At 38.3% G+C, this 15,870-nt stretch overlaps 1 protein-coding gene across 2 annotated transcripts in view; it reads right to left on the bottom strand.

Annotated features, from left to right (window-relative positions):
- Positions 1 to 5,505: 5,505 nt before the first annotated feature.
- Positions 5,506 to 15,870, bottom strand: part of DYNC1LI1 (dynein cytoplasmic 1 light intermediate chain 1) — a 29,785-nt gene continuing 19,420 nt past the window's right edge. The window contains exons 5-13 of one of the 2 annotated variants that reach the window (XM_063124924.1): positions 15,109 to 15,278; positions 14,038 to 14,131; positions 12,002 to 12,137; positions 11,532 to 11,643; positions 10,227 to 10,286; positions 10,079 to 10,123; positions 8,937 to 9,057; positions 7,984 to 8,145; positions 5,506 to 6,108 (exon numbers count right to left, since the gene is read on the bottom strand). In XM_063124924.1, coding sequence (XP_062980994.1) covers positions 5,996 to 6,108; positions 7,984 to 8,145; positions 8,937 to 9,057; positions 10,079 to 10,123; positions 10,227 to 10,286; positions 11,532 to 11,643; positions 12,002 to 12,137; positions 14,038 to 14,131; positions 15,109 to 15,278 — 1,013 coding nt within the window. In that variant the 3' untranslated portion in view covers positions 5,506 to 5,995. Of the gene's footprint in view, positions 6,109 to 6,914; positions 7,580 to 7,983; positions 8,146 to 8,936; positions 9,058 to 10,078; positions 10,124 to 10,226; positions 10,287 to 11,531; positions 11,644 to 12,001; positions 12,138 to 14,037; positions 14,132 to 15,108; positions 15,279 to 15,870 lie in introns of those variants that run through there. The other variant, XM_063124933.1, reaches the window with a different exon arrangement.

The raw sequence follows: 15,870 nt of genomic DNA, 5'->3' as shown, positions 1-15,870 counted from the left end.
TTTCCCTATGGACAAGTATCATCCTGTGTTTTCCTATTGGGAAGTACTGTCCTTCATTTCCCTATGGGCAGGCTTGTTTTCCCTATGGGTAATCACTATCCTGTTTCTCTGTGGGCAAGCATGATTTTCCTATGGGGAGGTATATTTTTCCTCTGGGCATGTACTGTCTGATGTTTCTCTATGGACAAGCATTATCCTATGTTTTCCTCTGGGCAAGTATGATTTCTCTGTGGACAAGTATGGTTTACCTCTGGGCAAGTACAGTGATTTGTTTTAGTATGTCCCTACCCAGCGACATTTTGAATATGCGCCCAACCGCCACTTAGGGGTTGCCATGGTGTGCAGACACAGCTGCTGAGTGTTATTTGTGGGTTAAATAACCCTTGCATAGCTCTCAGGGCTCATCTACACCAAGCAGGATATTCCACTATGAAAGAGGAATATAAACGGCAGGAGCCACACCAAGCAGCATATAGCAGTATGAAAGCAATATATAGTATGTCTCAGTGGGCCCCAACAGTTGTCAATGCACTTCAATACTGCTGTAAAGCAGTAGTGTGGCTCCTGCCTTTTATATACTGCTTTCATAGTGGAATATTCTGCTTGGTGTAGATGAGCCCTCAGTTTGTTTTAGCTGTGTGACAGATTCAAGGCCATTGGCATTTTTATAGAATTGCGGCCAATGGCCATTCTAGACTGTGTAGCTTTTACATTTGACGTACAGCTACTGAAAAAAGAAAATAGGTTGTTTAAGCATTACTTACATTTTTTTTTGTTAAAGACAGAACGCAGAAGAGGATCTATGCTGGGAAAGTAGCACTGAGTGGAAAGCACATTTGATTTAAAATGAGCGTGTAGTGGTCCTTGGGGAAATACCTAACCATGTGTTGGAACATGGTGGGGTTGGGGAGAAATAATGTATACAGACAACCATTTATCAAATGCTGAGTGAATGTAGAATGTTTGTGGCTCATTGCACAATGTTATTGTTTGTGTTTTATTACAGCTTGATACTCCTTTATGATGTTTTAAGGGATGACACTGGAAAAGCAGTGTATGTTTTAAATACAAGTTTAATAAACCTACCGCTTTATGGATGTAATTGAAACACACCTCTGCTTCTCTGGATTTCTAATCCAGTACAGAAATGTGCAAGGTTCTCCTCACCATGTGGGAGAACAATGCAAGTAGCCAACTTACTTGGTTGCACATTACGATGCACTTAAATTACAGAAATTGGAAGTAACAGCTTTTAATGGCCTTCCATTTTCAGTGTCATATTAGTATTTACAAATTACACCCTCTACACAGGAAGGATTCATAGCAGTACTGGTGAATTTATTGATGTATACAGTTGTGGAGACAAAGCAGTGAATTGTTAAGAGCTGAGATACCTGGATTCAAGTCCTACTGTTTAGCACTGGGAAAAGCACTGTTGCAATTTGATCCTACACACTTTTATTCAAAGCAAGTCCCATTAAATTTCAGTGTGATATCCAGGCAAATATGCATAAAATATAGCATTGGAAGATACATGAATCAGAAATGTGTTGGGAGAGGGAGGCAAAATAAAGAGTATACACAGTATGGTACAAAGAGCTTTACATCATTAATTATTATTATTATTATTATTTATTTATATAGCACCATCAATGTACATGGTGCTGTACAGATAACACAGTAAATAGCAAAACCCTGCCGCATAGGCTTACAATCTAATAAGTTGTAGTAAACAATAAAGAGGGAAGGAGAATGCAAACAGGCACAGGGAAGTGTAAACAGGCACCGGGTAGGGTGAAGCTAACAGTATAGAGTCAGAACAAACTCAATATTTGAAGGCTATAGGGAAAAGAAAAGTTTTTAGCTGAGTTTTAAAAGCAGTGATTGAGTTTGTAGTTCTCAAGTGTTCTGGAAGAGCGTTCCAGGCGTAAGGGGCAGCAGAAGAAAAAGGACGAAGCCGAGTAAGGGAAGTGGAGGTCCTTGGGCAGGCGAGAAGCATGGCATCAGAGGAGCGGAGAGCCCGAGCAGGGCGATAGTGTGAGATGAGAGAGGAGAGATAGGCAGGAGCTAGACCGTGAAGAGCTTTGAAGGTCAGCAGGAGAAGTTTATATTGGATTCTGGAGTGAATTGGAAGCCAATGAAGAGATTTCAGAAGTGGAGTGACATGGTCAGAGCGGCGGGCCATACTCATACCCTGAAGGAGTACAGCAATCTATCCTTCAAACTTTTCAGGCATAATCATTATATGAGGGTCCTAAAAAATTGTTACAGGTAAACCAATCATCCTTTAGTATGGATTAAGTTAGCATCAATTATTTCTTTACCTATTCAAGAGACTGCTACCTCCATCTTGTGGACATCTACAGGAAGTACAAACACATTTTCCCTTCATAATTCAATGTACGTCAGCAGATAACCTAGGGGTATATAATGTAGCTGGCCAAAACATACAGGAGAGGACAAGGTTGGTCTTGTATATAAAAAAAGAGAATTGAGTGGTAACTGTCTCCCATTAGTTACCTCTCATTATTTCTGCCCAGGTTATTTTAGCATAGAGGATGTTGCAGTAAGTCTGAAGGATATTTAGGAAATAAAAGGTAAAAGTAGAGCAAATAGAATTGCATACCTATATGTTGTGCCTCAGAATGGCCTATGTGTAGTGGGAGGCGTGGTTTGCTTCTAGGGTCAACGTTAGATAGGAAACTTCCTTAGCAGTGTATTAGGATAAATGAGTGTGCTCCCTTTTCCCGATGAGCTATCGCCAGTAATATAAAGCAAGGAGGTGCCAAACGTGTATGAAGTTAATATGTTAAAGGCATAATCCTATGCATGTTTAGACAGAAAAGTAGTCCTGGGTGTTGTAGGACTTTCTCTCTAGACATGCATAGGATTGCACCCTAAGTCAATGCCAGAAAGTCCAAATTAAGGGGTTCCACGGCATCCTTTTCTAACACTTGAGAGCAATGAAGGCCCCTGGGTAGTTGCTCAAAATCAAGCAACTAGCAACAACTACAGAGAGGATGGCGCACAGAGGAGAGGACCCCCTCCATCCTCCCTGCATTGGATACTCGGAAGTCCCCAAGTTTGGGGGCTTTCAAGTACCCAGCGCAACACATAGGACTGTGCCCTTAATATCCATGATTTAGGAACCGATTTACATCAATGAGTATCTCAATGTATTCACAACTTGATTTTGGCTGAATTTGTTTACCTGTTTTTTTGGAAAATCTCTCAACAATTGAGCATTTCTACAAAAATGGCAGTTTGATTACAAAATATGTTTGTGGGAAATTTTAAGTGATTAAAACATTTGTCTAAGCCAAGAAAAGGTAGAAATGCTAATGTACATGTTTATTTGAACCTCTTATTAAGTAATATATTTAACTTTTTTTTTATGCTGCACATAGTATTTATTTATTTGGTTTGGTGTCACCGCATCAAGGAAAAGCTGCTCATACACCTTCCCCCTGCAAACTGTGATCTTAAATTTTTTCCATATTATATTCACAATTTAGAGATACTGATATACATTTAGAAACACTGAGCAGCTAAGGGTCAACCTACCTGAGAGGATGCCTTTGCCTCTATATGCCATAGTGATCTTTGATTGTGATCTGCTTGACACAAACCATGTGCAAAATTCAAATGAAGGAATGGAAAATTGCATTTTCAGTGGCAGCTCCACAATACTCTCTTTCCCTGGAAGCTCGACAAAACTCTCTTTCCCTGGAAGCTCGACAAAACTCTCTTTCCCTGGAAAGTAGACAGAGCACATTCTGAAACCTATGCTAGACTTTGCCTTTTAGCTGGTGTTTATTGTCCAAAAACACACATTTACATTAGTATATTTCCTATTATTTTTAACCATTTAACAATGTTTATTTCTTCATTGTGATCTTTTATGTTCCTTCCCCTCCAGTTGCATGTGTAGGATTGACTTCTAATTTACATTAATAATCTAGTGCTTGGAAGACCTGTTTTTTATCCTTTTAAAGGTCATCTTCTGTTAAAAATGCATTCATTAAACTTTTGTAGAAACTTTACACTAGCAGGAAATTATTATCTGCCTTACTTTGTTTACAGGAGAAATATTTACATACTGTAGAATTCATTTTAAATACAATTGTTTAATGTCTTCAGAAAAGCCCTTATACTTTGATAGAATATGTTCTTATGCAAATATATTAATATTAGTAATATAGCTTGGATATTAAAACCTTACTTCCGTAATTCTTCAGGACACAAATTACACAAATACATGTTTAAACACAATCAATTCAATCCGAAGGTATAAATGAATAGAAAGATACATTACTTACCTCATCTGTAGCATAAATTCATGCACATCTTAAATGCACATCAAAATGTTCGCTGTGTTTACAAAGTAGCTATCTGTTCAAAGGTACAATTTGTTCCACGTATTTGATTAGAAGTGAAAAACTTTGTATAGTCTTCCATAAAGATGTTCCTTGTCAGATTGTGTTCATTCAGCAACGTTTGATCTTAATATTGCAACTGTAATTTGAACTTCCTTCTTTATCAGGTAACTGTTGAATCCCTTAACTGTCCTTTTTGAGAGACCTTTCCTTTCATTATTCTCAATCCAGAGAGCGTTATTGTAATGAAACTATTATTTTGGAAATGCTCTCGGAAATGCAGACCACTAAATTCTCAAGCAGTATGTTTGCCTAAGATTGAAGAACTTCTGCATTAGAGAGAAATCTTTTTACTGTAAGTTTGAAAAGCAGCACTTTCTAATTTGCTACAGTGCCATATGCAGATTCATGTTTATTTTTTCCACTGTCACATATACTATAGCACCATATGTAGATTCATATTACATGATCAGAAGAAGCATCTAAGTAGATCCAGGCATTTGAGAGTGTTTTGGACTTGTTCTTTGAACAGAAGCCCCACATACTGCAGAGCAAACCGCTTTTGAAAGTGAGAAGTTGCAAGACCAGCTTGGGCCCATCGGGGGGAGGAACCTAAAGTAATTCTGTGGATCTCAACCCATTTAATATGTGAACAGTATGTGTGAAACTAATGGTATGTTTCTCAAAGATAAAAACCCCCTCTATATGCACTTTTATTAAACGCACTGAGAATCGACTTAGACCTAAACGGTGAGAATTAATTGCTTGAGATATTTTAGATACCGTATCAACCATCTTGCAGGTCTTATCTGAAGACCTGGGGAACTTTTGATAGTTTCCAGATACAACCATGCTCCATAGAGGTGCATACCTGTTAACGGTCCCCTAGCAAGATTCACACACACACCCAGAAACTTCCCCAACTAAGCCACAAACTTGGTTGTTTTAGATACTCAAGGCTATTCAACATTAAGACCAGGAATTTAAAAGCAATCTTAGGTTTGGTAGTGAAACCTCAATAGTGTAACACATTGTTCTAGCATGAGAGTGTAGTTGGTGATGTTAATACGGTTTAAATTTCAAATGAGATCAGTGCAATCTGAAGTCATATTCCAAATGAAGTGTTCAATTTTATTTGAGTTAGTTTATTGATGGTGCACAAAAGAACAACAGTTGATCGATCTCTTCCCAACAAAAACTAGTAAATTCTCTCCCCTTGAGGTTAATTTGCAAAATTGCATTAAACTAAAAAGGTTGGGAGATCAATATAAATTAAGTGCCCGTGTTGTATATCACCTTTCCATCTCTTCAGGCAGCCTTTTGTATTACAAAATGATTGTGGACACTTTCAATTTTACAGAATGACAGGCTTTTAAACAAAATCCAGGAATTAAATACTTCTGAATGCCACATTGTACTGTGAACAGGAGTCTTACACTGTGTGATAATTTTCCATCTGTACAGTTCCCTTTTACAAAGTTGGGCAACACAAAAGACATCAACAGCTTGTCCTTCTTTGAAAAAGTGTTTCAGCTCCCTAGTCCCAGTCACTGAAGGAAGAGGCAGAGGCAAAATTTAATTATCCCAGAAAACCGAATAAATGGCTATATTTGGTGTCTTCAAGATGCTTCACCTTCTGTGGGGGATGTAGGTGTCGTTGGAGAGACCAGATCTGGTTTTCGTGACATTCTGTCCAATTCAGCTTGAACGTCTGTTAACACAGGCTTCTGGCCTATACACATAAAGTAGGATACAAAATGCAGCATTTTAAGTGAAACTTTTTCCACAAGTATTGTATGCCAAGTGTCCTTCCCCACCCCACCCCACCCCCATAGTTACAGAACTCAATACAAGTTTGCTACTAAATATTTCAAGCAGCAGTACTAGGGTGCAGTTCAAACATAGACCAATTGAGGTCCCACAATGCTTTGAGAGGAATGATAGCACACTTGTAAGAATGTGGTTCCACAGCACTGTGCCTCCATACAGAAAGCCTACATGGCCTTCTCTGGATTTATTACCCTTCAGCATTTTTTCAAACAAGCAATTTACCCCAAGTGTATCCTCAGGAGATACAGGGGGTGTTTGGCCAATCACAGGGAGAAAAGAAGCTATCGTGGCTTCTCCCTCTGCCCCCACATGTGCCTGTCCCACCTGTGTTGTTTACATAATTACCTGCACTACAGAGCAGGCTGTCATGTCATCCAAACCCGGCACATGGTGGGGATGGCTTTGAACCCACCCAACAAGCCCTACAGCACATCATGGGTTGTAGGGTGGTTCAGATGACACACCAACCCTACTTACAAGTCTGCAAGCAAAGGGATGTACTCCAATAATATAAGAAAAGGGCTGCTTTGGGGGAAATAATCCTCCATATCCAGCACCCATTGATGCACACACAATGTATCTCCACTATATATGAACGTCTAACGCGCAGAGGGGTGAAGCTTCACATCTTCCCATACAGGTGAATAGCTCTGTTTGAGCTGTTGTGACAACTTGTGGGGGATGGGCAGGGGAAGAGCTATGATATGGCATTGAATTTGGGCTGATCAATGGTATGAAGCAGTCAAATATAAGTTCATAGCTTTCAGCTTCTGCATTCAAAGACTCCCAAGTTCGTTGTCATCAACACAGAAGGGACAGTAAGTAAGACTAATATACCTGTGATACTGTGGGAGTAAAACAGAATCCATCACAGAATGTAATGAGAGTCAGCTTTTCATCTTGACAGCCACAGTCAAAATCAATAAAGATGCTGGAGTACACTCCAAAAATTAACCCAGTGGTATGACTCTTACTATTACAACATGCTAACATTTTGGAATGCTGCAGTTTATGGCAGGTTTGGCTGTCAGTCCTGTGCCCTGTGCATGTCTCTCTGACATAAAAATATCCAGGGAGAGTTACATTGCACCAAGACTTGGAGCAGGCAGAAGCAATATGAGACTCATGTTGCCTTTTTCCTCTTCCACAGCCTCATGAGATACAGAGACTTCCGTACTTATCCCCAAGTTCTCTGGCAATCACAGAAGACTTGAGGAAGGGTAGGCTCGGTGGTACCACAAGTTATGGATGGCTAACAAGCCAGAGCAAAACTTTGTGGACCCCTCATCTTAGGTCATTTGTTGGAGTAAATAACCAACCAGTCCCCTGATCTAAAATGGCTATTTGCACACATATCTCATTATGACAGGGCCCTGCATGAAAAAGAGTACTGTGTAGTGTATTTGGGGGTGGGCTGAAGATTTCATCTGGCATGCAGGACTAGTCGCACAATGATACTTCCTGATCATGTTTGTAGCTGTACAGACCTTCCCAATGGCTTTGACAGATCTATCACCTGTGACAAAAATGGCAAAATTGAATCCAGCTGTCCTCTTCAACTCCCCACACGCACCAGTTGACTGAACTTCTCCCTCATTGAGCTGATCAGCAAAGACTACAGTAACTAACCTTTAATATTTTAAGAGTCTTTTTCTCACCTCTTACATTTAGCAGTATAGAAAGACATTTTTGAACAAAAACTGCATTAGTTTGAAGCTATACATTATTTAAGCATCCATTTTATCCAACTCCCCAAAAGTTTGTATCCTGTTCGTACCTGATTTTTTTGCAGATGCTGGTAAGTTGCTGCTGCCTCCACCCCCAGTGCCCCCTACTCCTCCAGGACTACCAACACCAGTAGGACCACCTGGTGAGCCAGTTTTCTTACTCAGCAAACTGTTGAAAAAGTTAGCCAGGACTCCTTCGCTTGTGGCTCCAGCTAAAAAAAGTTTTAAAAACAATTTCCAGATGTACTTATAAACATTAATTCAATTTGAAACCTTCGAACAGAAATACATGGTTTCTATACATTATGATTTTAAAAAACAAAAAGCCAACTATGTCTGATTTATTGTCTCAGGCCTTAGCTAGACCTAAGGATTATCCCAGGCAAGTGGAGGGGTCGTCCCTGCCTGCTCACAGGATCCCCTGTGTATCATTTGGATGCACAGGGATGATCCTGGGATATAAGCCTGGTCTAGCCATGGCCTCACACACTGAGCACTAAAACCCAACATCTGAACAGAGTTAAATTAGGGAAGATGAATCCATCAGAACATTTTTTTCTTCTACAGACTATGTATCAAGATATTTAATTAAATGGCCCAAACCATTTCTCTCAAGGACTTACAAAAAGCACATTCACAAGGACAATTCCTAGCCTGAGAAATTCTGATTCATCATCCCAAAGTTACAGCAGTCTTCATCTGACTGAAACATGAGTAATTGCTTCCCTTAGTTTGAAATGTAAAACAGTCATCAATAATCCATAGAATAGTATTTTAGGAAAGGGCAGAACAAAGCATATTTACTGCTGAAATACAATATGAAGATTTGGATACAGATTTATTCATACTTAAGGGTAGACTCCCTGAAATCAATGGGATTTAAGTTACTCATGACTAACTTAAGTCCCCTTAATTCAGTGGGTCTAATCTTAAAAAGGACTAAGTCTGGATCCAACCAGAAGCCAATATTTAGAAAAGATTGTATTTATCCACAATGTTTTACCTTTCATACTAGGATCAATTTTTTTGGATCCAGCAGGGATGGGTGTAACACTGGCAACATTGGAGGATACTGATCTGTTTGGTGTCCGAGGGGATCCTCCAGGGACTCTTGGCGAGGTATCCTATATAGAATTTGAGAATATGATGAAGTACTCAAGCCCACTGGGATTCCAGAAATAAATGTTCCTCTCAAAATGGAAATAATAATAAACAAGTTACATGAGATACTTATACCAAAAAGGCTTAGCAAATTAATTTAGATTAGAATGTGACTAGTAAGAGGCACATTGTTAACAGATGATGCAGTCTGTAAAAGCAACTATTGACATGGAAAATTGATATTGCATTGCCACAAAAATCACAGTTCAACAGCTACTCTCATAAAGAATAAAGTGAAAGAAATTTGTCTTTTTGCTATACCGCAAAGTCTTTTGTGGACTTTCTAAGAAGAAACTTTTATTGCAATTTTTAAAAAAATTAATCACAAATAAGGAAAAGGGGGAAACCCTATACAAATAAGACGACGATGACGACAACAACAACAGGAAAAACAATGCCTGAGTGGGAGTGCTGAGAAGGTGAGTTGTGGTGTTTCAGACAAGTGTAGCAGCAAGATACACAACAACAGATTATTGAATGCCTTTTGGCAGGCTTTAAGGAACACCAACTAGATTAAGAAAAAGTTTTATAATTCCTATTAGGAAAACCAAAATATGTGAAGTCTAAAATTAACTTCTGATCACCCCCCACATGAACGGTGTTCTCATACAGAAATTGGTAAAGTTTTGGAATGAGCATTTAGGAAGCAAAGCAATGTTGACTAACATTTCTATTTCATGTCCCCAAAAAGTCATCTGAAAAACCCATATATTAATACGTTTTTCAAAATTCACATTTTGGGGATTTTTGTGCAAAACATATAAATCAAAACTTGGGTAAGTACCTTAACAGACCAATCCTATCTACATCTACAAATAAGTAAGTCTCATTGAGTTCAGACTTACTGCCTGATATAGGATTGCAGCCTAAATGAAGCAAAGAAAGCTCTGAGGTTCAGAACACAAAATTGCAAACATATGCAATATACCAAAAATGAACTACATATGTATATTGTGAAAGTATCAGTATTTAAGTATTACTCACCACTGGTCTTCCAGCTGCAGTAGGTGGCTGTTTTGCTAACAGAGACTGAAAAACAAAGTAAGATATTTTGAAACAAAAGTTAGCAATAAATTGGGGAAAAAACCACCTGAGTTAATTCTAGTTTAAATGGATATGCAGAGTATACTACCTGTTGCTTCATAAGAAATACTTGGTCATCTTCTGCTACTATCTCTTTCTCATGTACAAACTGTAATAAGGAAAAAAAACATTAAAATGTGTCTTTTTAAAAAAACAATAACAACCAGTAATTAATTCTTGTAGAACAAGCTGGTGGCAAATGTAGAAGTGGGGATCAAGTCGTTCTCCTCAAAGCAAATGCAAAGAATGGCTACAGAATATTCTTAATTCCCCCTCCCCTCTATTTATCAACTGCTGAAATGTTCTCTACACAAGGATATTCTTGAAGACAATCAGGGGCTACAGCTAGGACATAATATAGCAAGTCATTTAGTAATAGGAGTTGGCTGCAGAAAACACATTAAACCTGTGTTTGTTTCTCTTGCATTGGCTGCCTATATGCAGCTAAGCCTAATCTCAAGCATCGGTTGTGCCGCTTAAAGCCCTTAACAGCCTGGGCCCAACTTATTTCTAGGAATACCCATGTGCACTATCTAATTCCTTGAGATCTGCTAGGGAAGACGTTGCTCTTTGACCTTTTGCTGCACATCATAAAATGCGGTAGCATTGGTGCTGCTGTTGAGGGAACATGGTGGGAGCGTACCCAATTACACTGCATTCGTATAATAACTTCATACTCAAAGCTTACTTCCAATTAAGTGTATAGAACTTTGTGCTAAGATGGCTAGATCAACAAATGCCAAAATCCCTTAGACAGGCAATCCAAGGTTCTGTCTTCATCCCACTCCTCAGTTAATTCCTGTGGCATGCAATGGTTTTGTGCAATGCTGATATAAAGCATCTAGCAATAGCATCTTACCCTGATGTGATGGTAATAATACTCCTTGAGTAAAGGCATTATGGCTGGCATCGCTTATCTTTACAATTACTTTGGGTATTGGGCAGTATAGAAATGCAATAAATAAACATTCAACTATAAATTGATCATCTTTTCATTTATAGAGTCTACCAAGATGATCTAAATGTGTCATAAGGCTTCTCAAAGGAATCAATGTTTGCTTTTTCATTTATTTTATTGATATTGATATTACAAAAATTATTGTTTTTCTGCTACAAAACAATCAATATGATGCATAAATAGGGCTGGCATGCTGACAATATGGTCCTGAATAAATGATTTCAAATTGACTGTCATGGTGAATTCAAATGGCATTTACATTCAAATACAAAAGATCACAGCCTAAAATGCTACTGCAGTGGGGATAGCACAAATAAGAAGTTGCACAGCTGTCACTTAAAAGAATTTCCCATGCATGCAAATGAGGCAATGTGTTAAAATACAGTAAGCAGTTACCTTTCTGACAGGTGGCTTCGTAACGATATCCTCAAAATTGTCACCCATTTTTAGATTCTGGAAGTTCTCATGTAATATTCCTATCTTCTTTTCATTGTCCCATCCTGCAGGACTGAAAGCAAATACAATCATATTTCCAATTTTGATCATTCAAGGTTTGGCTCCTTTTGTACTCAATCACACCCTGTACAACAAATACCTCCATTCTTTAAACCAGAATAGGAATTTTCAAGCTCAAGGGCAATACACACACCATGAGATTAAAAAAATTAATTCACTATACTATATAAGGAAGAGTGGGTTGTATTGCAGAAACCACTCCCCTCCCAACCCAATATATAGCAATAAAATGCTTGGGTTTGGGACTGAAGGGAGTCCTGAACAGGAGCACTTGTGTTAGGGACTGGGAATACAATGCAACATTTATGAAGATGTATAACTCAAGACAACCTAATTACTAAGTAACTTACATAAATACTGCATCTTTTTCTACAACAACAGCAGGTATGTTGAAGGGGAATCCATATAATTTCTGGACAATATATTTATACACTAAATCAATATTCTTATTTTCCTTTACTGAAGTGTAAATAAGTGCTGCACCATCTAAATTATTTGTTAAAGAAAATGCAAAAATGTTTATCTGCTTGACATTTTGAAATCACAACCTCTTTTCAATCTATTATTACTCTTTTCAGTCTATTATTATTATTATTATTATTATTATTATTATTATTCATAGAAACATGACCTTGGAGGGGAATCATGCACACAACTTCAAATAAAGAGTCTGTTGACTGTGCACTCTGCTCATGCTCAAAGCCTTTCAGCATGAGCACAATACAAAAGCATTATCTATACTGGGGGCTGTATGAAGCAATAATACAAAGTCAATACACAACACAACCCTCTGAAGACCTCAGTGAAGAAAACTGAAGTTATTCCCAGAAATTTCCTTCCACCCCACTTATTAAAATCTCCAGGAAAATTTCCAGTTATCTCCTGGAGATCAATGGCAATTCCTGGAGAGTCCAGACCAATTCTTAAGGAGTGGCAACTGTAGAGCAGAACTGCATGAATTTATTCTTTAAGAACATACATGCTGTTTTAGTAATTATCATTAAACACTTCCTTATTCAGCCATGTAGCTAGATCACTGGGTAACCTTAGGCTACGGGTTTTTGTGAGGATAAAGAGTGTGTGTGTGTGTGTGTGTGTGTGTGTGTGTGTGTGTGTGTGTGTGTGTGACAGACAGAGTCAGTGACACATAGAGAGAAGGGACACAAATTTAAACATAATTCCTTGAAGGGAGTGGCATAAATTTGCATGTAAGAGCCTAGTTGGCAGGCTTACTCTTTTACAAAAGCTGGGCCTGTTACAGGCCTCTTGCAAAAAGCAAAGTAGAGGGAAATCTGATTGTTCAAATTGTGTCTTTTCTTCCTAATATGGCAATTGCTTACTATATAACCCTGCTCTGATAGGGAAAAGTCAGCCAATTGAAGTGAACTTAAATCAGACAAATGTTTGAGGGGCTGGCCCCAAACAAGACTCACCGGGTTTATGGCAAAGGCTGAAAATTGCTTTACAAATGCTGTAAAGGGTTGCAACTGTTTCACATGGCTTTGCTAAGAAAACCTCACTTCCATGTAGGTAAAAGTATTCATGGACAAACATGTTACCATATGCACAGCTGGTGAAATAGGCATATACAAGTTCATCCTATTTTCGGATATAGCATTTTCTGCATAGGAAATGATTACCTTTGCAAGAAAGCCATGTGCCTCCGCAGACACAGTGCTTAGACCAAGGTATTGCTGAACTTACTGTATCATGACCAGAATCTAAAGAATAGTACATGTTCCACATGCTGGGGTGGGGCAGGAGCTGCCTTGTATTTCTCAAACAGCAGCTTTTCAGTACTTTCAAAAGCAGTTTCTGGCATGGCCTGCTGTTCAAAGCAAAAATATCCCACTTGGCATGGTCAAGCCCTTGGGCATCACAAAAATAAGACTTTGGATCCTTTTATATAATGTGCTAGCAAACACACTTTGCTCTGTTTATCTGGTTTACTCCCATAATGCCCCAGTTTGGACACTCGTATCTTTTGCATAATAAACTGAGATATGAACAAGTCTTTCTCCTGTCTGTATAGCACTTTTGCTCCTCCCTCTGCAGCACGAGCAATCAAACCAAGTCGCTAACCAGTTTCCCATTTTGTCTGAGCTGGGATATTATGGTTACCAGCTTTGGAAAAAGCCAGGATATTAAACTAACTTCAAAGTGCGGTTTAACATCCTGGCTTGTTCTGAAACTGGTAACCCTGGTTCCCCGTTCAAATGAAAATATGACCAAGATATGAACATCCAAATGCAGCCAGTATTCCTGTCTTTCAGATTTTACATGAAAGGCTGAAGGCACGGAGTGACTTGATAAATGCTATATGTCTTTTTACATATTATCTGAATCTAGGTTGAATTTTAACAATAAAACTACAGTTAAAGGATACACTGTAAACAAAACCGTCGAATGTGTGATTGAATGAAGTCAAAGTGCTCATCTCTGTAATCGTGTTCTTTTTCCAGCAGACTAATGGCATCACACTGCAATGTTTAAAAAGAGGCCATTTTAAATAAATACTGCACTTACAGCATTCTGTCATTACACTTCTAGAAACACACTATACAATGTTTAAATTTAAAACATACATTTTTCAGTGCAGGAATTTTTAAACTCAGAGTCAACTGACCATGCTATTCAAACACACCCCAGGTCGCAGTACTTGAGGAGTGAGAGTACGGGCTGTACCAAATTAGAACCTGGTCTAGGGCGTATAAAAGGAATTTTAGACACTGATATTTCTTAGAGGAGGCCCACATCTCATTTTGGTAACTGGAAGACATGTGACTGGAACCTGTTACAATTTTGAACTCGTCTAAAATATGCTATCAGGTACAGAAATGTAACAACTCCCTACATTGTTTGATTTTGTATTAGAACTATCTTAAGACTGCAAATGGAAATAACAAATGCTAATACACTTTTCTGAAATTACAACAATTGCAAGGTAATATTAATCTTAGGTTCATAACCGTAAGAATTTTGATAAGAACAGTGATGTTGCATTTTAGTTTACTAATAGAGAGCTGCCATTTGAATGGTCAAGTACAGGCATTATTCTTTTGGTGCATGGTTCCCCAGTCACAAAAACTGGTCTCATGGCATAAGGGAGGGAAGTTGTTAATTGGGTCCAAGATGGCCCATGTTGATTGAACCAACTTCGAGTACAACAGCAAAGCACTGGCCACATAGAGAATACTTCCTCAAATCCAACATTTGTATCCTTGATGCACAAGGATTCAGTGGCCCATCCTAATAGCCCCAAAACAATAGAAAATTTCCCTTCCTCGTGCAAGGTCTTGTTGGACTCAAGAACTTTATATAAACATTTAATCCAAGAAACTCCCCCTGCAGTCTTCAGATCTGTTCTAATACAACCGTTGCCTGCTTATTTTAAGCTGTTTAACCTGATTCTGGCCCTTAAAAGATATGCACAAATAATATGAAATATGAAACAAACCTTTGTACAAACTACTACTACAGGAATGCCTAAGTTACATGTTAGTGTATCTGCACCCAGTGGTAAAATGACACTATCATCTTTTTCTTCTTGTAATGAAGTATTTCTCCTCTGTGGAGAAGCCGGAAAGTCTTCCCCTGGTTCTGTGTATTCTTGGAAGTCTCTTACCACTGAAATATAAAGAGAAAAAAACTGAATCAATCCAATTTAAGGGGCAATTACTTTGTTCCTGAAAGAGTTTGAATTCATAGCAAATACATCATATACTGTTTAGCTTTGCCAGTTGTGTATCAATTATGTTTGTCCTAAGTATACAAAGTATCCCTTGTATAGTGATAAAAAAGAAAGTAGATCGCAAGATTCAAAAAAACATTGTCCCTTCCAGAGAACAATGTTAATCATTCAAGATAAAGAACCCAAATAAAGATTTGCAGGCACTTGGATAGATACTCTATATACTCTATATATACACAGAGAAGAAAGCACAATGAACAAAACAATCTAGCTGAGCCCTCCAGATGTTTTGGACTTCAACTCCAATGAGCACCAGACAACACGGCTAATAGTCAGGAATGTTGGGAGTTGTAGTCTCCAAAACATCTGGAAGGCACTAAGTTGGGGAAGGCAGTTCTAGTTTATAAATAAAATCGCTACAAAAATAAAACAGATATAAAAGGAAGGTCAGATCAGATTCTTTTCATCTAAGAGGATAGCAATAGTTGTTTGTTCTTTGCTTAAACCTATCAGAATTTAGGTTCTCTC

This window comes from Elgaria multicarinata, chromosome 1 (genome assembly GCF_023053635.1).
Source record: "Elgaria multicarinata webbii isolate HBS135686 ecotype San Diego chromosome 1, rElgMul1.1.pri, whole genome shotgun sequence".
Classification (NCBI taxonomy): domain Eukaryota; kingdom Metazoa; phylum Chordata; class Lepidosauria; order Squamata; family Anguidae; genus Elgaria; species Elgaria multicarinata.
The sequence above is the reverse complement of the archived record's forward strand: the minus strand, read 5'-3'. Positions and strand labels throughout refer to the sequence as shown.